The sequence below is a fragment of the Nestor notabilis genome, unplaced genomic scaffold, assembly GCF_000696875.1.
Source record: "Nestor notabilis isolate BGI_N333 unplaced genomic scaffold, ASM69687v1 scaffold15418, whole genome shotgun sequence".
Lineage (NCBI taxonomy): Eukaryota > Metazoa > Chordata > Aves > Psittaciformes > Psittacidae > Nestor > Nestor notabilis.
Window position 1 is genome coordinate 74,846 of NW_009940798.1, and position 24,378 is coordinate 99,223.

At 37.6% G+C, this 24,378-nt stretch overlaps 1 protein-coding gene across 1 annotated transcript in view; it reads right to left on the reverse strand.

Annotated features, from left to right (window-relative positions):
* LOC104410412 (nesprin-1-like) overlaps positions 1-24,378 on the reverse strand; it is a gene marked incomplete at its 3' end in the record, with an annotated part of 123,053 nt that overhangs the window by 73,894 nt on the left and 24,781 nt on the right. Inside the window, exons 2-3 of the mRNA XM_010020561.1 lie at positions 9,853-9,914; positions 394-489 (exon numbers count right to left, since the gene is read on the reverse strand). Of these exons, the coding sequence (XP_010018863.1) occupies positions 394-489; positions 9,853-9,914 (158 nt within the window). The remainder of the gene's footprint in view (positions 1-393; positions 490-9,852; positions 9,915-24,378) is intronic.

Here is a 24,378-nt window from a genome sequence, read left to right on the forward strand (position 1 = left end):
CCCCCCCCCCCCCCGCCAAGAAATAGCCATAAATTTAATGAGAAAAGACTGTCATTATTTCTTCAAGATGTATAGAAATAGCTTGCAGTTTAGACTTTGTATGTGTCACAAAATAATGCCCAGATGAACTACAAAGACTAATACAAATAAGCAATTTTTAAGAACTACTAAGACAAATTAAACAGAAAACACAAAGTATCAAGACTGTCAGTCTGTAATAATCTTGTTTGTTTGTTTATTTTGTAACCAGATAGCCCACTCTGTGAATAAACTTGCTTTGCTATGTAGCAGCAAGGTTTTTTTTTTATGGTATTTGAATCTAGAAACATATTAGAATACCATATCCTAGAGAAGTTATGTAACTATCTTGTATATGCAGAAGGAAGTTCTTACCAGCTTCTGCCCTGAAAGAACCTCCAAAAGGGCAATAAGCATTACCCCATCTTTGATATCTTCAAACAGATCATTCACCAGCATGGGAGGATTACGCTGAAAGGAAGAAGACTTCAGATATTATAAAGGCCCACCAGCATTACATCCTGCTTCCCTTCCTTCCCTTTGAAAAGAAGCACAAAGAATGGCTGTTCCCCTTCTTTATGTTTTATAATGTTTAATATCAACATGTCATTCAGCTGCTGCTTTGCCACCATATTGTTTAACTATCTAACATTTCTGGCACAGAACTGTAACACTAGAAGCTTTCTGCCACTAATGATACAATGGGAAAAAAAACATCTCCCTAAAAATAGCAAAAGAAACACCCCAACAACTGCCTATGAGTCAATTAAATACACACAACTTATAGGCGTGCATTTCACTTTTCAATCTATCAGCATATTTTGCCTAGCGTCACAGAAATTTCCCTCTCTGTCTGAGCAGTACAAGGAGCTGTACGAAAGAAGATTCCTAAAGCAGTGTAGCTGGTTGCACAATGCTACTTTCTCACAGCTGATGGTTGTTAAACAAAGTTGCTGTATTTTCTCTCCTCTCCTCCAGGCCTTGCAGGCTTCCAGTACTGTTAGCACTGTGTCAGCTTCTACTAAGACAAATTGCTTAGCATATGTCTTTACATTCACAAACACAGCATCGATAACACTGAAAAATATGTTAACAGATGATGTTTTAGGAATTTTGAGTAACAAGGTCACATCATTAAATTATATCTTCTACAATATATCCCAGTTTGTGGCTCTTGGCTGGTCAGTACTTTAATGATCACAAAGTATCTGTCAGAAACAAAAAGTTTAAATTTGTTCCACCTGAAATAAATGAAATAAACACCCTCTAGCTCCCATGAGATTGTTAGCATTCATATACCCGCTAATGAACAAAATACTAACATTCATACCTAATTCCCTAAAATTATAATCAGACTACAAAATTACTGAAATTACTTTAGATTTAATAATTTACTTTCAGGGTACTTCTGAAATAAAAGATGGTTGTACAACAACTTGATCTATTGTTTCAGTTCTCTAGAAACATAGATTTAAAAAAGATGAACCTAACAAAAGAAACACTGCTCCTGAAAAGGTAAAAACACTTTAACAAATCAGGAGAATGCAAAGTTTTCTAGTTCCCAAAATCAAAACATTCTGGCTTCATTGTTCAACTTGGAAGAACTAACATTTCAAGGAGACATTATTTCGGCATAAACTGAAAAAATAACTCCTCTGCTGAAAGCAGACTTCAACTGAGATTTGATGTGCTCTAATAGCCACAAGAATAAAAGAGTCTATTTTCTCTTGTATATAAAATAAAGCAGCATTACAACTCATTATGAAGGTATATTTAATCATAGTCCTTTTTTATTTCCTAGCTATGCAATAGATAATGGATCATATTCATCCTTACTGTAACACTAAAGAAGACAATGGAGCAAACAGGTCACTGGAGAGTCATTTATCCCAGTCTTGCATCACAACCAGTTGACATAAGTGCAATAAATTTTCCTCACCTTCTGTGTTATCATTTCCTGTTCGAAGTTCAGAGCAGCTTTGGTTTTATCAGTACTACCACATAACATAATACTGAAGAATTTTGTGCTAAAATAATTCAGCAATAAAAACAAGAGGATTACAGCAGCTGCCATCCTAATCCAACAGGAGGTGCAGACCTAAAACTCACCACCTATTAAATGCCCCGGTAGTGAGGTTTGTCTCTTGAAATTTACTCTACAGTAATGAAAAGAGACAGGTTCTTATAGAGGGCAAGTTAGGATACAGTAAATTGAAGGGTGAGATTTACAGTGCCCCGTAACCCTGGTGCCCATAACGTGCCTGTTAGAGATGATGTGCTTTGAGCATAACACAGCTCCCTTCCAGTTTGAGCAGTTTGGTATCCTTACTCTCAAAGCAGGGTACAGGCCAGCATTTGCCTCATGCCAACTAATGTTGGCCAAAAATCATTTGGAATTCATATGCCAATCAAGTCTGGGAAGCACCTCTGGTTTCCATAGTGTATAGCTTCACATTATGGAAAAAACCTCTAATTACCCATGTCTAGTTCTTCCTCTGAACCACCCTTCACTGGTCACATCTCATTGACAAGTTACAAAACTGGATTTTTACCCTAACTGAGGCATGGTACTATTGTAAGGCTGCGAAAGTATCCCTGAAAACATCATCCAACTAAATTAACACCTACAGTACTTTCCTTTTGACATAAATCAAATATTGGTTTGGGGAAACCTAGGGGAAGTATGAGAAAATATTAAGTAAGCTACAAAGCAGCAACAGAACTGTGAAAAGACTTATACAAACTTTAATAAGACCTGCTGCTCTGACTTGTGAGAATCACAATTGTCCACATATCAGTAGGCTGAAACATACATTTTGTTGCTAGAAGGTTGCGTATTTATCAACATTGCCAGTGTTTAATAGCACAAACCATGTACACCAATAAAACAGGAACAGAAGGCAGGTATAACAGCTCTGTCACAAGATCTCCTGTATAAGACTCCTCTAATATGGAAAATCAGTTAATTATGCAAACTTTCGAAATGTTCTCTATAATATGCTTTATAGTACAATGTTTTTCACCACCCTGAAGATGTTAACACCTAATTACAAGGAAGTAAGATCCTCACTGCGTTTCATAAATTACTTTTTTTTTTTTTTACTACTCTGGGCACACAGCATAGAATTTACCCTATTATTATTATGACTCCAACCTCCCTCAGAAGTATGGCATGAGTCATATTTTTAGTGGCATGTACAGAAGAACAGATTCTACTTTTATGTAAGGATTCCATAGATATAAATTTTATTCCTCATGATCATACAGTTCAGGAAGATACATACACTAGCTGATACTGAAAAGTTCATACACTCTGATTTATTGTATATGCACCATCACACAGGATGGCTCAAGGTATTTGACTTTTTCTCCAGGCAGACCCTCTACTGAGATTAACACAACATTCTCTGTTTGGAATGGATAAATACCTACTCCTTGGCTGCATATACAATGTCAATTTAAATGAAAGGAGAAAGTGAAGCTGTATGGTGCTTACTTAGCCTCTAGAGAAGAAAGGAGGTGTTTAAAGCTGTATTCAGTTAAAATCTATTGAATACTTCTTATTCTTGAGACTCAACAGGACTTAACACCTATTCACTTGGCTGCCTTAATGCACTGCCAAAATACTATCTGTAAATCAGTAAAAGCAGGGAAAGAAAACTAATTTAAGAATCTGTAATCTTGAAAATGTTGAATGTACTCCCGATTTTGGCTTTTTGCATGTAAATGTATAGCTCTAGCAATGCAATCAACTGCAATTATCCTAATACATTCTATTTTTGTTGGAAAGCCTGTGTGGAGAATTTAATGAAGTAAATTTTAAACCAGAGTAAAATAGCTTTTAAAGAGTATATGAAGTAACCTCTTAAAACCCTATAATACTAACGAAAGCTGTTATTTATAAACTTCTTGAACAAAATTCTTTGAGGGAACTCAGAATATCAATGAAATATTGGACATTAAATCTACAACTTGTCAGGTCTACATTAAGATTTCAGATGTCTTAGTATTTGATTCTGGGGTTTCTTTACATAAGCTTCTTCACGAATGCAAAACAGCAAAGTAGGCAGGTTGGATGAGGCTTTGAGAAACCTGGTCTAGTGGAAGATGTCCCTGTCAGGGGCTGGGGGGGCTGGGACCTGGTCCCTTCTGACTTAAACCATTCTATGATTCTATGAAAATAATACTAATTACATGTTACATACTGCATTGCATGGATTCTATTAAATACTCATTTACTGTGGTATATGCAGTCACAGTAGTGCAGTTTATAGTGACAATGACATTTAAAAACATTCATGTCACAAAGAGGGAGGCACACTCAGTACAAGTAAATTCATGTGCTCTGTGGGAGGAACAGGAACTAATTGGGAATGACTCTTAAAGGTTAATGAACCAGATCTTTCCCCATATTAAATATTTATTTAAATAACTATTTAGAATTGATCACAAATGGAAAGTGATGAGGAAATGCTTTGCGTAAACATCTTGTTTCTGTAACATCTAAGCCTCAGATATGGAACCAATGCATAATTGCTAAGCTTCACTCTACAACACTTTTTCTTGCATTCATTTCTCAAAAGCCTTTTTCTCACACACTGTACTTCTCTAATGAATAAATTAGAGAAGTATACTATATACTGTACAAACAACAATATCTGCAATTACAATGAAAGCCAATGGAAATGTCAGAAACTACCTTTGCTACACTAATATTCAAATATTTCAAAAACTGCTGTAAAAATGTGTGAAAACCTACCCACATGAACAAACAGGAACAAAACTGTATACCTGCTGACTTTGTTTCTGCAGGTAAATACATGCAGTAACAGGAAGAAGAATGCAAAATTTCAGAGGTATTATGTAATGGCTGGCCTACCCCAACATGAATCCTAAATCCTTAACCACACAAGTTTTCATGTTCCTTGATGTTAATAACCATTTTTATGACTGAAGTCTGAAGGACTCAGCCCTAAGTTTTACATGATTAGTTTTGTCACAGAAATAAATTTAGCATTCACTGTTTAATACCAGAGGTTACATGCAATACTAGTGAAAATACACAGAGACTGTTGGAGCAGAACACTGTCAGTCAGATTCTCCTCATCATGCAGTCTAGATGGACATTAGTTTCAACATTTTCTGGGTCTGTGATTAAGATACTGGGAGTCTCAGCTTTCCCATTTGAAAAAGACAGAAAGATACAGAATTACTTAATGCATTGATGAAAATCGACGAGGGTCTTGTATGAAGACCAAGTTACATTCTAAGTAAAAATGACCATTGCTGACAGCATTGCGTGTGAGCTGTAAATCTTGATAAATCTTGATATAATCATTTGTTCTCCTTTCTTTGCTATAAACCACACTGTTTTGCAATTTCAAAAGCCTGAAAGTAAGGTTTACTGCCCAGGTTTAATTCAGCATTATGAAAACATTGCATAACTATACTTAAAAATGTTCACCAATTCTCAGTTTTATTTTTATTTAACTGATATCCATCCTCTGCTTTTGTTTGCTGACGTGTTCATACATTTAATAGAAATACAAAAAGAATCATAATTTCTGTCAGTATATACTTGTTGTTCACTATTTGTTGAGTTTACAACAATACTTTAGTAAGTACAAATATTGAAGTTACCTCTATACCTGGCAGCAAAGATGGTATTTAATTGGAATAAGCAAAATTAAGTCTGTAGTCCGGAGCTTTGAAACTGCTGTTTCCCAAAACTTTCACCTAAGATGAGAGAGGCAATAAAAGGCATATGCTTTGGTTGATTTAGAGAGGTGTGTCTTTCTTTATTCATCTAGTACCCTGTCTAAAAAATGAGCATAGGTAATGAAATGAAAAATATTTAAGTAACTGCTGTTCTGAATGGATGTAATGTCTCCTTTTTGAAATATTTGGTGTAACTGTATTCTGTATTTTAAACTTAGACTTTTAAAAGATGTCACAAAAGATACTCAGAAGCATACTTAAATTATTTCTATGTCTTTGAAGGCTGAGACTGAGAGGAAGAAGGTCCAGTTGTACAATCTTAAGAGAAATATGAATAAATAACATGCTATTAGAAAACTTCTTGTCCTGTTACACATGCATATCTCATTTATCATTAGTAAAACTGCACAGATGCACAGAAATTAAACTGAAGGGCCAGAAGAAATATCACATTTGTTTGATAGATTGTGACCCAATTTCTCCAAGAGGGTTGCAGAGAAAAGAGATGATTTCCACTTGCTGAGTCTCACCGGATTCCTGACTCAGAATCACAGACTGGATTCAGCTGGGGCGAGGGTGACAGAGAGCAGAGGGACAGATGCAGCCTAGTACTAACTGCTGAACTAAAATGAAGCTGCATTATACTTGATAGTTATCATACTTGCAGCTTTTTCCTCTGGGTTCATCCCGTGTAGGATATTGCCCTGTGGGTGAGGGCACAGCCTGTGCTTAGGGTTGTTTTACTTCAGTCTTTCTTTGAGGTGTTCCACAATTAACTGATGCCACGTCCTTTACCTGTATTCTGCTTTTGAAAGAATGTATCTTTGAATTAGTGAACATACTTTTAAAAAGGTGGCATTCATTCCATTGTAAGACCTACAGAGAATAAAAAAAATCATATCTCCCTCCTATTCCCTTTAATGAAGTTCAATTCATAGAAACAAAGAATTGTTTAGGTTGGAAAAGACCTTTAAGATTCTCAAGTCCAACCATCAACCTAACACTGCCAAGTCTACCACTATACCATGTCCCTAAATACCGCATCTACACATCTTTTAGATACCTCCAGGGATGCGGACTCAACCACTTCCCTGGGCAGCCTGTTCCATGACTGACAACCCTTTTAGTGAAGTAATCTCAGATACTCCCATTTCATTTACTTGTTTTGTTCGTTCTTATTTATTTGTATCCATATTTTCAAACTCATTCTTGACTTTACAGTTAAAAAGCCGAAAGTTATTTTTTCAATCTACTTGATGGACTTAGTTATTGAATTAGTTTCTGTTTCAATTAGAGCATGACTTTTTAGAAGAAAAGCCTATACTAAGATTTTAAATATTACCAGTGAAGAATCTTCACTCATAGCAAACCCTGGCAAACTATCACATCCTGCTTTATACTCCCAAACTTGGTTTCTCAGGTGTTCTCGGTTTTGAGATAATCAAATCAATTCTTCATTTCCATTTCTTTCAAATCACTACCCTCCACAGTGTCAGTAACCACTCCATTTTTAATCCTCCTTCACTCTACTCAAACAACATGGCATTAAGAAAGAAAACTCTACCTTACTAGACTTTCCTTTCCTTTGCCATCAGTAAATCCACTTTTCAAATTTCTATAGTTAAACCCCATCGCTCTTTGCTTAGAAAAGATTAATTTCTCCTGGTTTTGAGGTTTCATGCAGGTACTCACCAGTACTTTTTGAAAAACATTCAGACTCACCCATGCTAGAACATTTCTCCATGGTATTGATAACAGTGACAGCGTTAGAGTTAGAGATACTTTATTATAGGTTTTAGTTTTTTTCTTTTTTCCTCTTATTACTTCTTCCATCAATAATTTTTCTAGATTAGTAAAAACAGCAACTATTATACTTTCCTCAAAAAATGAAAGGCAAAAAACCCCAAATTTTGCTAAAGTAGCCAAGAAATTGAGAGCAAATTTGACGTGAAGTCACTGTTAATTTTGAAGCCTATATATATTGAGTCAAATTCAGCACAGTGATTCTGGATTGATGGTGAGAAACAAAGACAAAATTCAAACCACCTTCCCCACAGCTAAATCCTTTTTTCCTAGGCTAAACTTCACTCCTTTACTCCCAGCTCCTCTACCCCATAGTGGTGCAGAGGGATGGGGAATGGGGCTTGCAGGTAGTCCGTTACCAATAACCTGAACATTGGATTCGTGGGTTATAATTCAGAACACGAGTGCAAGGGGAGAGCTGCACATTCCAAAGACCCATCAGTATTTCCTGCAGCTGGAATGAACTCAGAAAACATATTTCCACATTTACAAAAATATGACTGACAAAGATTTCAAAGTTGAGGCTTTAAAAACTGCTCAAAGTTTGAATGTTATGGGTCACTCCTCTTTTGTTGAGTTTAATCTCAATAATCTATGAACAATGTTTCTCCTGTGGCAGTGTAACAGCATAAATGGGAAGCAAAGCCAGCTAATCTATACATTTGACTTAGGCAGTGAGGAAAACGTGCTGACAGACATCAATAAAAATACATTAGAAAATACTTTCCTGTTTAAGGGTGAATTAACACCAACCAATTACTACAGGGTACCTCAGGAAGCTAAAAGTGAGGGCAGTGGCTGGTTAACTGCTTAGTTTTAATGTATTTCATTAGTCTTTACAATATCAGACCTGTTAAAAAAACATATGCCTAGGTTACACAATTCTAAACATCTACCTGAGCTCTCATGGCTCAAGAGGGACTAGTCCAGTAGGTAGCATTCACAACTCTCAATCCAGAGCAAAATCTCTTATCAGAGGTGCCACCATGATTTTGTCTCTTCCCAAGGATTAGTCAGTTATTACTAGCAAATTATTGTTACATGCACACACACACATGCATATACCCAAAAATATGTACATGTATCTACTTGTCAATTATTATCAGATACTACTGATCAATTATTAATGACATAAGAAAATTAGGGAATATAAGAACATGAAATAAGAGTTCTTTTTCTCCTCAGACACACATTCACAGCCTGTTTTGCTAACGCTTTAGCAAATACTGAATGTCTTTCCATCTCAGTTGAAGCAAATGCAACATACAGAGTGCTTAAGTTCTCTGCTGCATGGGGAACTTTTCCATATGATTTCAAAAAGAATGGGAGAACAGACCTCATTCACAGTGAGGATCCACTGTCACCAAGTCCTTAAGATAACCTTGTTCAAATGCAGTTCATTTCACAGCAAATTCCTCAATTACATTCCTCACTAATGTAAATGAACGCTGTTGCTCTACCATACGGTCTCATTAGACCAAATCACATGATATAGCATTATATGGGCTTTCTGCTTTGCTCTGTTCATTTGTGAAGGCATTATTAGGCAGTTCCTTACACAGAAGCTAAAACAGTATTGCTGCAGCTATTCCTTGTTCAATTTTCAATTTCATTAATCTTCATTATTTAAAATATGCATTTCAAAAAGCACCTCTGGTGTTTAAATATTTTAATTTACTGGACTAATTGATAACTACAGTTAGAGCTGTGCTGTGTGAAAACTCTGGGAAATGCCAAATTAAATCTCACTGCTTATGTTAGATAAAGTTAGTACCGGTTGCAGCTTAATACTTTCAAAATTGTGCGTAAATCACCGTCTTTATTCCGCTAAAACCAAAAAAGGGAGATTCAGGTTGCAAAAATAGTTTCATGATAAACCCCAAGATTTATCAGGTAATTAATTCATCACTGGAAGCACCATTTATGTTTGCAACCAGATCAGGATGACTCTAACAAACTACACAACTGACTCAAGTTTTATTCAAACACACTGTTTGTAATAAGGCTGATATTTCTGTTTCATAGAAAGCAGTTTCAAATATTTTCTCTGGCTGAAACAGCACCTACTGCGTTACTTTTCAGTTTTGGCCAAAGCAGCTGGGTGGTTGCCCGTAAACACCACTCATACTGCTGCAGTTGACCGCTATCATGCTGCAACAGATTCATCTTTTACAGTGCACAGATAACGGGGATCCCATTTCAAGTTTATGCCATTCTGCTCAGACAAGTCTGACGTATTCCATACTCCAGGCCTTACATAGGCATAGATCAAAAATCTTTGATTTTAAAAAAAATTTCAAAGCCATATATTACCTTAGCCAGATGAGTATTGATCCACTTTGTGAAAGTCCTTTTCTGCACTGACTCTTGCTCATCTGAGAAAAGAGAAAAAAAGGAAATCAGTTTGATTAGACATTGCTGAATATTTTTGGACCTGCATGGTAAAAGAGTAGTATTCCCTATTAACAACAAATGCATTCTGCATTTGCCAGAAATGCCACTATATTTTCTTGAGACAGTTAATTTTGCCCAGATCTACACATAACAACTATGTCATATTCTTACAATAAAGCTCTGACACTTGACTATTTGAAGAATTTCACAGCAAGTCACAGCAAGTCTTAATGAGGCAATGACCTGTAAGGCACCATTTCAAATCTGAATGCCAAAATAAATTTGAATTCTAAGTTCACACTATATTTACCCAAGTTCTGAGCACCTAGAACTTCTCTGTACCTTTTAACTAGAATCCATGTCTCTAACAGTAAAGTTGCTTTTATGTAGAAAGTCAGGTAGGGGCTTAGGAAAAATACTCTTAGCATGTGTATTTGAAAATATTTAGAATGTTGAATTAAGGATTTGAAATTGCATTATCAAGCTTTTTGTCCTCAGGGAAATCCTACCAGGGAGAAGCCATTAGCCAGTTCAGGCAGTTTCTATACTGCTGCTTACTACCCCCTTAGTCCTGTCCTGGAGCACTTGTCTGATTTACAGTGAATTTCACCAATTCCCAGATAGTCCCTCAGGAACTGTTGCCAGCTGCATAGACAAAAATAGCTCCTGAACGAGCTTCTCCAACTTCAGCAGCCAGGGTCATGGCTGCAGAGGGAAGAGAATCACAGCATTATAACCAATCCATGAAGTCCTGTCCCTTTTTTTGTGGGGAATCAGTTTTGACACATGGGATAATTTCACAACAGGGGTATTCAGGTATTTACATTAGAGATTTTTCTTTCAAAAATGAAAGGAAATACCTATGACACTGAAAACCAAATCATGTTATTACCATCATCAGTTCTGAATGAGCACCTTCCTTTCCCTACAGAAAATCAAAATAAATAAAATTGCTGTTAAATATTTACTTTTTATAAGAACACATGCATATTCCAAACCCTATAGATGGAAAGTCTAATTTTGGCAACTGCCTTTGCTACTGACTTGTGCAGCACTGAATAGTGATTTAACCTCTTTCACATCTGTAAAATTAAAAGGGAATATCCTTTAATCCCCTTGAGGGTTCTGGTATAGATAGCTACTAAGTTTAATGCACTACTAATAATAAGATCCCTGATTTACTCACGCAGTGCTGCTCCACAGTGAGGGTACATAAAGATGCAAACTGTCACACACAATTCATCAACTAAAATATTATCTTAAATGGGACAATAATGGCTCCCTGACCACATACGAGCTTCCAAAAAGCTATGTGCATTATGACTTGGGGATATTTTCTTTATATATAAACAATATCACATATATAAGAAATACGAGAGGAAAAAAAATGCATATACTCTCGAGAAAGTAATTTTGCATTCTTTATTTTTGTTTTCTTTGATTTCATGAGGCAGGCTGTCTTACACCATTTTTAAAACATTCATTACATTCTCAGAATCTACTTGTTGCACTGACAGGCAAGTTATGAAAAATACCACTCAAAATACTTCACTGTGTTTCATTCAACACTGAATATTTTTGGCAGGGAGCATCCTGACTTTATACATGTCAATTATTCCTATATTCTGAAAAACAGACTTCTCGATGCATGGTTTCTAACCATGAACAATATGTTTCCCTTGTGACATAAGTTAATGTCTACTGAGCTCTGACAAGCAATAACATATACAGGTAGCCCAATTAGTTTCAATGGAATTACTTGCACACTTGAATTGGGTTGTGTGTGAGTAGGTCTGGGGATGGGGATCAAGCGCACACAGAATCAGTCCACCTCTGACTTCACTCACGCTTCTGTAACTTAAAATTCCCCAGCAATCCCGACACAACAGTATGCCAAAAGAACCAGGCCTGCAAAAGTCAAACTTCCGACCAAGGAAATGAGTGAAAATTATTCCCTAATTTGTAGTTCCGATGATTTTTGGTGATTTAAGACACAGCCTTCTGACAACAATTGGAAATTAGACAACCAGCTCCCAGCTTCTAAACATTTAGCAGCAGAAGACATACTCAGTTTCGGTCATATCAATAGTCAACAGGAATAGCCTTTCAAAATTATTTGTTTCAATGAAATATATGTGAGCAATATATTCTTTATGAGCCCAACAGCAACTACTAATAATTTTACCATTGTAACATAACACACAAGTAATACATTGATTTTACAAATTTAGAAATTTCTATTATAAACATGCTTTTTACAAATTTCCCTGGAAGCAAATGTGTTATTTTCACTGAACTAATGTAAATTCTCTGCAAAGGCACTCTTTTCTATACCCACGAAACACGTGTCATACAGTTTCTTATGCTCTCCCCACCTGCAAGGACTGTCATCTCCTTATTTGCACCACTTACCCTGCCAGTACTGAAAGAACCCAGGAAGCAGATTTAATGATGTAACATTTCTGCCACCACCACCTTTGTAGCGAGCCATAAGTACTGCTGCTGTGTCTGCTGCGTCTGTTGCTGCTGTGTCTGCTTCTCCTGTCTCATGTAGTGCGCAGCGTTTCTTTAGAATACAGCCAGAAGTAATTTTTAAAGAACAATCAGGTTTTTCTCCTTCACTGGAAATGCAGGCCCCTTACACAAATCTCTCCACTTGCTCTTATCAGAAAATTCACGTGAAGCCAAACCTTAAAAACACTATTATATATTTTTGCAGAGATGCAACAACCAGACAAAGCCAGCTGTATTGGAAGTAGCAGTTCTGCTGGTCTCACTGCCATCATCCTTCTCCACTGTTTTCCTGTCGAAAGATTTTATTATCCGAGCACCAGCCAATCCACTAGCAGAAACTTCTGATGTCAAGAGCCTGAATAATTCATCCAGGGACTGGGACGACCCAACTACGCTGCCAATATCCTAAAGCAGCAAGATGTGAGGCTGCAAAAAGCAGTGCAGCCTTCTCACCAGTGCTTTTGTAACAATATACTGCTCAGTAAGCATAAAAATGGCTGAATGGCATAGCCCTTCTCTAGGTTGTCATACATAAAAAGGAAAGCAGCTTTTAAAAGCAACCACTTGGGTTCATCACGGCATACTCTATTTAGACACGGATGTCCTTCAGCTTTGCAACTGAAACAGTGAAGTGGAAGAAATAGCAAGCAATGAATCTGAACAGACATGTAGGTCACTTAGCTTTTAATCAGATATTTGAACTGTTGTATAAGAAGGATGAAACACATGTAAGAATGCACAGAATTTTTGGAGAGCACAGAGACTGGCCTGAAACACACTCAAATTTCTGATAATATGCAGTACTTTCTATTTCATTAAATCAGAGAAACAGAGCATTCGAACAGACTTTGTTTTGCTCTGGCTAAAAGAAAGCAGTTATGAAACACTATGTGCAAAGAGTCATATGTTGTTCACCGACAGGGGCCAAGAGAGTAGTTAGTACACACTACTGAAATGAGGAAAAAAAAGGCCCATCTTCATTAAGGACATTCTTCACTTAAAGCAGCCGGGGAAAAGCTTGCAGAGTCAAAGCAGTAATATAGGGACTCTGCTTATGGAAAGGAGCAATATTTTAAGCTACACAGTTTAACAACACCTCCATGACTGATGGATTACCCCTTTCAGGAGTACTGCACAGAACCAATGCAGGCACATTTCTTTTCCTTTAAGTCTCCAGTTAATGTTTTTTATGAGACAATGCCAGGAGATTTTTGCTTTTTAAAAAACAACAAATAAACAAAACACATTGGTGGCAGCTCTAAAGCTAATATATTGTTTCTAAGCTGCTAAGTTTAATAGTAATACTATAAAATTTTAGAAGAAAAAAGAAAAGGATGAGGGAGCTACGGACAGAGGGAGCAAATCAAGGAAGAAAGAGGGAGAAATTGATTTCAGCAGCCACTGCAATGCAGCTGACAAGAAGACTTAGCTGTACCGATCCAAGAAATGGGAATATATTTTTAAATGCCTCATACATTTAGGACTTCTCAATTTTTTATGTTTTGAAAAGAAAGACAAGATTTGTCGAAGTGTGGCTTTTGGCTATCTGCCTCTATTGAATGTCTTTAGCAGAGACAGTGAGACAGTCCCATTAACAGATCTGTTATCTAAATTTCCAAGCTTTGAGACTTAGGTGCACACACCAGCCATAGCCTGCTCCCCATCAGTTTCTGCAGAAAGGAAATCCATGCCCAAGGGCTTCAAGGTAACCAGTCATCCTTGGCCAAATCCCTGCTCAGGAAAAATATGTGTATTGACACTCATGGGTTCACACCATTATATACCATTGCTCAATCTTGAGATAACCTTAGTAGGAAGGTTTAGGGGACAAAGGTTTTATGTCATTTGGAAGAGTGAAAGTAGAGGGGAAAAAACCACCAACCCATACTGGTGGAGTAGTTACAGGAAACTGAAGCGTGGAGAAGTCTCACAGCTGCAGGAGCACACTGCCTGCTGTGCAGTATGCTGCTGGACAGCAGTTGGCACGCTGCTGAGAACCTTCTGCTGTTACTGTCTGTCTGAAATGTATTTACAAAGTATGTATTTTGATTGTACACATTTCTTATTTATTTAATTTCTAAGACAGAAGGTGTCTATCCAGCAACTAGTTAGAAAGATATACAGAATAATTCATCACATAAAGAAGCTTGCATTTTAGAAAATATTTGGGTATAATCAATTACAAACCAAACAAATCAATATCTCTTATTTTGTTCTTAGTCAAATTATTTTTATACAAGCACATTCACCAATCGGTCTCTCTTGAAGCACTTGCATGGACTGTGCAAGCACTTTAAATATTGAAATCTGGAAACCCAAAAGTTTAGCCAACACCAGAGAATGTGTGCTGAAACTTGGGCTGTTGGCTCCATCTCTCAGCAGCACTTTGACTATCACAGAATATGTTTATACTGTGGGACTTGGGAGACTTCCAGTCCTTAAATCTAAGTTTATGCCCTGTTGTGCCCATATTCTCATATGCACATGTCAAATGTTCCTGCTCCATCCAGACACACATTATCTGCCACTTTCCTGTGCTCTTGTTTTCACAGGAAGGAACAGAGCATGAACAGAGTGCAGTGCACTGATTTAATCTTGATCCTTAGAAGCCAGGACATAGTCCAAACGTAATTGTACTGCTCATAACTGCTCTTCACTCTGACTAGAAGGACTTCCCTTGGCATTTGGAGAAGCAAACATGATTTCTGCAGTGAATTGGAAGATGTTCCCAAATGTCATTTTTATGACTTGGTGCATCTTTCCTGTGCCCAGTCCTCACAGCACACTTGCTCCTATTTTGTGTTTTCAGTGACTAAAGAACTGTAATTAAATTGTTCTGTTCCCTATTTTGCTTGGATGGGCTGCATTTTGTTCTTTTCCACATATAGAAGACGTATTCAGAACTAATCAATTAATGTATTTGTATTTTATGTTTATCACATTTCTGCCTGTGCTGCTGCACTACTGTTATTCACATCATCTCCACTAAATGTATCTTAATCTCCATGTGGTTGCAAATATATTACTCATACAGCATTTTATTGGTGTGGTAACCTATAAAGGCAGATTACACATGATGTAGAAGACTTTTTTCAGTCTAAGCTGTCCTGTACACCTACCATGAAAATACAAACTTCCAAATGAGGTGAAATTATCTATGCAAAAGTAGTGCTGCAAGTATGGAAGAAGTGCACATGATGCCACTCTTCACTGTGTTGCTGAATCTGTCCCCCTGTACTGGGCAGTGTGTGGCTCAGGTACACTTATGCTTTTCTGATGACAAAATGAACATCCTTTAAAGTAGGATTTTAGACCCTTATCATACAGTGTTCCAGTTTGCCCCAAAATCAATTGAACATGAGAAAAGCAAACCAAATAAAAAGAATTTTAAAAAGCTCTGTAATTATGGAAATTAAAAGTTAGCATTGTTGCTACTGAGTATTAACAATATTCAATGCTAAAAATATACTATTATTACAATGTAATCTGAAGCACAAAGATCTTGCTGGTGAAAATTATATTTGAAAACCAGAAGCTGAAAAATTTAGGCCCACTGCTGTTTAATATCTTCTGCAGATTTTTATATAATTCACTGTAAAGTAATTACTGCTTGAGTCCATCTATGGGAATCAGATACCACAGAAAAACTTATTTTTTTCTTAAACATTTAAAAACACATTCTGTAGATGTGAACTGCTAAAATATAGTTCATTTAAACTGAGCTACATAAACTGCTGTTAGCAGAATTTTACTGCACTCATGCAGAGAGAAAAATAATTTTTATGTACTTTAACTTGGAATATAAATTGTGAAATCTTATGTATTTGTATAGAATTTATATGTATAAACAACAAAAGACAAGTAAACCACACCCAAAACTGTGAAGTGCTCAGTCCCTAACTGAGCACTTTTTCCTTTCAAGTGTAGAAACTTAGAGAATCAGTTTTACAACTAAGCACATCTTAGACAAAAGCAAGATTCCAGTTAATCTCACAGAATGCTTAAGGTTGGAAGGGACCTCTGCAGGTCACCTGGACCTACTTCCCTTCTCACACGGGGCCACCTACAGCCAGCAGTCCAGGACCATGTCCAGAAGGCTTTTGAATATCTCCAAGGATTGAGACTCCACAACCTCTCTGGACAACTTGTCCCAGAGTTCAGTCACACTCACAGTGAAAAAGTGTTCACTTATTTCAGAGGGAATCTCATGGTTTCAGTTTGTGCCCACTCTATCTGCTCCTGCCACTGAGCACCAGTAAGAGTCTGGTTTTATTCTCTTTTCACCCTCCCTTCAGGGATTTGCATGCACTAACAACATCCCCCTGAACCTTGTCTTCTCCAGACTGAACAGTCCCAGCTCTTGGCCTCTCCTCGTAGAAGAGATGCTCCACTCCATTCCTCATCCTTGCAGTCTATGTGCTCTCAGGGTTACATGAACATCTTGAAAAAAATGTACTGCTTTGACCACCTTGCCTGATGAAGTCCATTCACCATCAGTGAGTTCTTCTCATGAAAGCTGCATTGGACAAACCATTCTGAACTTCAATCACCATCATGCTCAAATTAAACATTCAAATACCCCACTGAAAATACCTAATTGCCTAAATATTTAAGGAGCCATAGAAGTGGTAAGAATCATAGCCTAGTATATGTTTTCAGCCACACAAAGGTAAAAGGGGCTGCCAAAACTTCAACACAAATTGTCGAGCTACAAAGTTCAATTCTATTAGGATTTGTTTCAGTGAAAACTTGGTGGCTACAGACAATTCTATTACAGTAACTAAGGGCTGTCAAGGACTGGAAGGCTGTAAAACTGCTCAACCATGGAAAGATAAAGGGAGCTAGTAAAGAAACTGTCTGATATAGAGCTACAAACAGTAAAGAAATATAAACAAGATTATGATTTACTGCAAGCAATGCTTTAAAAAGCCAATGGAAATAAAATTATTTTTTGTCTTTCCATCTACAAGCTATTTGTGATGCAAAGAGTTTTAATTTTAGATTAGCTGTTTCTTCACTTTTTTCTCAATGCATGAATGAATAAATAGGAACTTCAGAGTTATACATTTGGCAAGAAGCACAGTTCTGGCTATGCCTGCAAAAATCTATCCCAATTTGTCCAAATTAAAAGCCTTTTCAAATCCTCACATTTATTTTAGCACTTAGACTCTCTGACAACCCACCTTCATAACCTTGATGAAGCACTAAGCAGACTGCACATACACTGTTCCCATAGAGGGCCTGAACGTGCTTCAGCTCAGAGAATATAGGGCAAAAAACAATCTTTACTGCCCATAATCACTTCAGCTCCAAGTAATCCCAGAAAGAAGCTCTTCCATGTGCTCACCACCTATCCGCACTTTCTCTCCCATCACCATGATGGCAGCTAGATTTAGCTCCCAGTTTCAGACCTAGAAGGGAAAAAGCTGAGTTAAAGGGAGGAACCTGAGAAGGAAAGAAGAAAGGTGTGAATTATCCAGAGAGCATGTACCCAGAAGGTGGGAAAAACCTCTGACTGGCAGCTGGAAAAGTGAAAGAAACAGCTTGAATCTGCTCATGCTATTGAACATCTGATACTATTATAATTGCCAAAACAACTCATAGAACAACTCATAGAAGTTACATATGCCAGATGTAATTGTGTCTGTACGAACTTTATTTTCTTTCCTTCTATGCATGCAATGAGATCAGTCTTTAATTAAATAACCACACAGGTTTCATCCAAATACTCCCCACCATTTTTGGTGTATAAATGTAAAATGGTCAGTTAATAAATTGTGGGGTTTTGTATTGTTTACAAGTTTGTTCTCCCAATCAGACCTAACAATTAGTCATGTGACTTTGCAATTCTTGCACTATTTCTGTAACATTTTTTATCTATGATATGAAAGTCCTATGAAAAATAACAAGGAAGAGTTAATTAACTTCATAAAAAAAAAAAAGGACAAAAGAAAGAAAAAAAAAATAATCTCCAAAGCCGAACTCCTTTGAGAAGAAAAACGTAAAAGAAAACTCATTAACAATGTTCATGAAAACAATTTAAACAGCTGAAAACAGTTCTTAGGAACGATGGACTTGATCATACATCAAAATCAGAGTCTGGTTGCTGAGTATCATTCCACTCCAAAATCGTAGAATGTAAGCTGATAACCAGCAACTATGTATCTTCATATACTATGCCAGTTAATTCCGTGGAACTTCACTGATCTGAATGGAATGACTCTGGCATAAAACTGGCCATTGTTCAAATTAAAATGTACCCGTCTAGGCACTGCTGACTATTTTACAAACTGATTTGGCGTGCTCCTGTAAAACACCACAATAAGCAATTAAGCAGTTCACACGAGTATTGTCACTGCAGTGTTTCCCTTTAACAGTTCTTTCTGTAGTAGCAAATCACAGACACCACCATGCAGCTGACAGAATACTTGTAACAACTATGTTACTTAAAAGGACAAGTAGCAAAACTCGGTTATTGTGTTAGAATAATGAAGTCCCTTGTCTTGTTGTAGGGCAGGAGCAGTAGTACCTGTGCCCTGGAGAGGGAAAGCAGCCTCCCTGCCCTTGCCAGCTCAGCAGAAACCGAGCCTAACAAGAAGGTGGTGTGGGAGTCGGCACAGCAAAGCCTGAGGCTTCTGGGTGATGCCATCCTGAAGGGAAAGGCAGTGGTGGCCTGCAAGCAAATAATCCTCCTCATCCCTAATCGCCAGGAGCAAGCAAGGCTTAACATCAAGCATCCATGATACATGGGGACTATCCTTTAGACAGACACAAGATACTAATTTTGCATAGTGGCAATTACTTTTTAAAAGGTCTACTAGGCTACTATCCCTCTTATATCTGGTCCTGCCTCCCCCCCCCCCCCCTCAGTAAATTATTTTCTTAATCATTTGCTTAAACATAACCATGATCTTAGTCATCATTCATACCCTAATCCGGCGCCATGCAAACTAAAGAGAATTGAGCAAGTGAATGAAACAAACACTTCTCATTGAAATTTTACCTTGCATTGGCAACCATTTCTCATGTGAAATACAAAGGTACACTTCCTTCATATTATTGTTATACAGCATATGCATTTGTAAAGAGAAAATATTTCCCTGTCATGCAAAAAAGTTTTGCTGTTACTGGTCCCTGCTGAATAAACTCCTCCAGTTGCAAAAAGCCTGAAAATTGGAAGGTAAACTGGGTTCATCAAGTCCACAACTTCTCATGGTAAGAATTTCTTTCTGTTCTCCTGTGGGAACCCTATTCTAATTAAACTGACATCTTGATTTTGACAGATGCATTCTTCTGTATAAAAATAAGCAGAGGACAATATTTCTCCATAGGGCATTTCATATATACTGGATATTCAAAAATATATTAAAATAGCATCAAAAAGAAGAGATTATAAACATATTCAGAGCAGGTTGTTTAGCAAACAAAACAGAACATAACAAACCATCACCACAAAATGCATAAACCCAACGATATCCCAAATTTCCCCAGGAACCATGCTGTGACTAAGCACTGTTCACATTTAATATATTTCTTGCCAGATGTGACAATTTTTAGTTATATTTTTAATCAGAAAATTTCTTCAATGTTTTATCACAGCTTTTGTGTAAGTGAATGACTACAGACTATCTACGAGGCATCTGAAACACAGTGAAAGAAAACCCAACTCCACTGAAGCAAAATGATATCTTGCTTATAACAGTAATTGTGGCAGAACTTAAGAAGTTTCATTACAAATTCCAAGCCTAAGGCACTAGCACACAGATAGCAACATGCAGCCTGAACATTTTAACCCAAAAAAGTGGTCTTATGCATACGGCACCAGTGCCTTGCGTTACTTGCCCTGTAAGAAGAAATGAAGGGACGGGGTCTGGTTCTGCCTGGAGCAGACATGGCTTCAGGGGGACCCAGCTGCAGCTCCCTAGTAGCCATGGGGAGGCCTGTCATTACATGGAGCTGGGTTGTTTTGCAGCATGGCAGGAGGATGAGAGACAGTGGGCAGAAACTGAAACAAGAGATACTGTTTCAGGAAAGGAAATGCTTTCTTGCTCAGAGGACTGTCAGACAGTAAATCAGGTCATCCAGAGAGGCTGTGCAGTCTATGTCCACGGAGATAAAGCCCTAAGCAACCTGGTCAGAGCTCACAGCTAACCCAGCTGTAAGCTGGAAGTCGAACTACAGACCTCCTTCCAGCTTGAATTTTCCTACCATCATATGGCACAGAGATAATGTCAGACCTCCTGACAAAGAGATAATGGAAATTACTCTTTACAAATAACTAATAGGACCAAAACCAAATGAAGTTTGTTCAGTAGACCAGAGATCTGCACAGTAACCGAAAAACATACATAGACATGCTGCTTTAAGGAGGCTTGTTCATCCCATACAGGCATACATGTGCACAAGTGAAAGCAGTTATGAGATTGTTCAGTCATTCGTACAGAAAAGGAGAGCAGTCACAACTACGCACATTTAGGAAGCTTTTTTTGAAAGTACTATTTCATTAAATCTCAGAAGTTTCTCAAGTTCGTCTAATTTTCACCTAATGCATGGTTCCAAAATAATCCTGATGAATACTCCCCACTGCCAGGAACAGCAGTGCTCAATCTCCAGCCCTGGAACAGATAAACCTGACGAGTACATTTCAGTACAGTTCTGGTGTCCTCAACATTAAAAGGACATGGAGCTATTGGAGCAAGACCAGAGGAGGGCCACGAGGATGCTTAGAGAGCTGGAGCACCTCCCTTATGAAGACAGGCTGAGAAAGTTGGGGCTGTTCAGCCTGGAAAAGAGAAGGCTGTGTGGAGACCTCATAGCAGCCTTCCAGTATCTGAAGGGGGCCTCCAAGGATGCTGGAGAGGGACTCTTCATTAGGGACTGTAGTGGTAGGACAAGGGGTAATGGCTTTAAACTTAAACGGGGGAAGTTTAGGTTAGATATACGGAAGAAGTTCTTCACAGTGAGGGTGGTGAGGCACTGGAATAGGTTGCCCAAGGAAGTTGTGAATGCTCCAACCCTGGCGGTGTTCAAGGCCAGGCTGGACAGAGCTTTGGGTGACATAGTTTAGTGTGGGGGGGCTCTGCTCATGGCAGGGGGGGTGGAACTAGATGATATTAAGGGCCTTTCCAACCCTAACTATTCTATGATTCTATGATTCTAGATTTCACTGCTAGTAGTTAAGGAAGTAACAAGATTAGTCTCAAGGATCACACATAAGTTACATGTATTTTGATTTGTCATATATTGCCAGAAAAAAACCTTTGTCTTGGTCCAATTCATAGCAGAAAAATGTAGTAAGAATACATCTTCAAGAACAAAAAACCCCCTCCTTTCCTTCAGCTTATTTACACCTCACACCACATAATGAGCTTCAGAAGAAACTCTGCAAGCTAAATATGCATGCGTATGTGAATTTTATAAGGCACTCTGTAGAACTATCTGCAGCTAAGTGAGGTAAACAATAATACAGACAATGCCATTAACATAATTTATTGAAATTATTCCTGTTTTGTTGAACAATTACATTGAACATTATACTGTTCTGGCTGTTTATTCCTGCCTTTGGAACAAAGGCTGTTTATTCCTGCCTTTGCTTTGCCTTGATGCAACTTTGCAGAATAGCAAGGCAGAGTAGCATGGAATTTATTGCACTTTTCTTTACAGAAAGAAAACCCCAAACAGACCTTCCAGACTTTAAGTCCATCTTATTATGTTGGAGCAGTGTGAAAGTAGGTTCCCTTAAACCGAGAATATGATACAAAGATGAAGTCTAATCAATGCTTGTATGGTTTGTATTTGTTGTATTTCTCAAACATCTTTGTAATACTCCTGCTGTGCATGTACATGCTGATTGCTATCAATGGCAATGATTAGGCAGTTAATTACAGGTTCAGAAGACATTAGCAATCGGTATAATAACACTCATACATGTTCCAGTGGGCACAATACACTGTTTATATCCATAAGCACAGACACGGTAACCTCATAAACTAAGAGACAATGCAATAGGCAGAATATCCACATGCTGCAGGACTTGCCTCTATCTGTGGTACCGTAAACGAATGGAGTGCATGAACATTCATTGTGGAGGCAAAATGTCTTCCCAAATTTCCTGGGCCCTCTATGTGTGAACTGAATTACAAACTCAAAGTTCTTTCACTTCTACCTAAATTGCTGCCTTTCACAAAGAAAGTGTTACAGAAACTCACTGGATATTTTTAACCTAGTCAACCTGGTAGTCCTCAAATACACCAAATACAAATACATATCGCAACTTATAAAGGCATGAGAACTCAGCTGCATTAAGTTCCTACTGTTCCAACTTGGCATCATTAGGAAAGGGCAAGGACTGGAGAAAACATAGGACACCACCCAACTGACTTCGCTTCTGGGTGATCAAGACCACAGGAATCTGGGACACATATGTTCAACTTAATTACAGACATCACTGCAGACTCCAACTTTCTTGTCTTCTTTACAAGCTTTGCTTCATGCTTAGCAGAGTCAACAGAAAGTATTTATTACTGTGTAATATCATACTTCACACCCAGTTAACATGAAAAATATTAAATCACAAAAAAAAGCCAGGCTTTGCGAGAAGCATATATCTTCTGTGAAATTGCCAGAAATGTTGTTAAAGTAAAAATAAAAATGTGGATAAATCCACATCATTTATTTTTAAATGAGAGGATTAAAGAGTACCCTACTTCTAGCAACATAACCTCTTCCCTAAAATTTGTATATACTATAGAAACACAGGCTAAAAACACCTGAGTAAAAACTTTGTTAAAGCAATCTTGCTTGGTTGGTGGGGTTTTTTTCACTGTATCTAGGATATGTTTCTTCCTTTTGTTTTGCTTTTAGTCACAATCGTATTTAAAAAAAAAAGTAAATCTAACCTATATATTGGGTTTGTTTTGTACGACTACTGTTTTATTCATTACATTTAGCACATAACTCTTCCTTTTTTGTGTCATGGTTTCATGACATACTTGAAGCCATCTGGAAAGCTTAAAAGTTCTTAGAAGCCATCTTGAAGCTTCTAGAAAGCTTAAAAGTTCACAGCCTGATTGTGATTTCACACTGAGCTATTCCACTGACATCATTAGGTTACATGAAAGCAGAGCATGACAAAAACCCTAGTGAGCTGAGTTTATGTAGATTGGAGTCTACATTCAATTGTAAAGCCAAATTAAATGAAAGGAAAAACAGGCCACACAGATTTAAACTTTACCTTTCTAAAATCATTCTTTTTCCTTTTGTTACTCCCAAGGAAGCTTCTATTGTATTCCAAAAATAGCAAAAAAAAATTATAATGAAAACCTCACAGACACAAAGTATCTGAATTTTGTAATCAGTAAACAAAACCCCTGTGAGGCCCTTCAAGATCCACAAGAATTCTTCTCAGTTTTGTCTAAAGATAACAGAATATTGAAAGGCAAAACATGAGCAGTGCTGTGTAGATCAGTATCATGGTCATGATAATGAACTCAGTGAAAGGTAATTGCAGCTCACCAAAACTTACTACCCCCAAACATTTGCTTATTTTTAGTTTTAAACTAACTTTTAAAAAGACACTAAGATCTGAGTTGTTAGGCAAAGTATCTTAACAGTTAAGATACATTATAGCAAAGCTGCCTCCCCAGTCTGAGGCATGGACCCTGTAAGAAGTTGGAGCAGCGAGTGTGGCTTCCAAAGAGCCATGTACCTTCTGTTGCCACAGCAGTAGCCACTACCCTGACTCCACATAGGAAGCAGCAGCTCCAACTTGGACTTCAGGGCTCTGGCACAGGCAAAGTAGACAACACAGTGGTGACCTTGTTCCTGTTCAGCATGTGCTGCCTTTATTTTACATATGCCAAGTGAACTCCTGTTAAATATATGACTTCCTCAAGAGGTGTTAAAGAAGCGCTGTTCATACTGCTGGTGCAG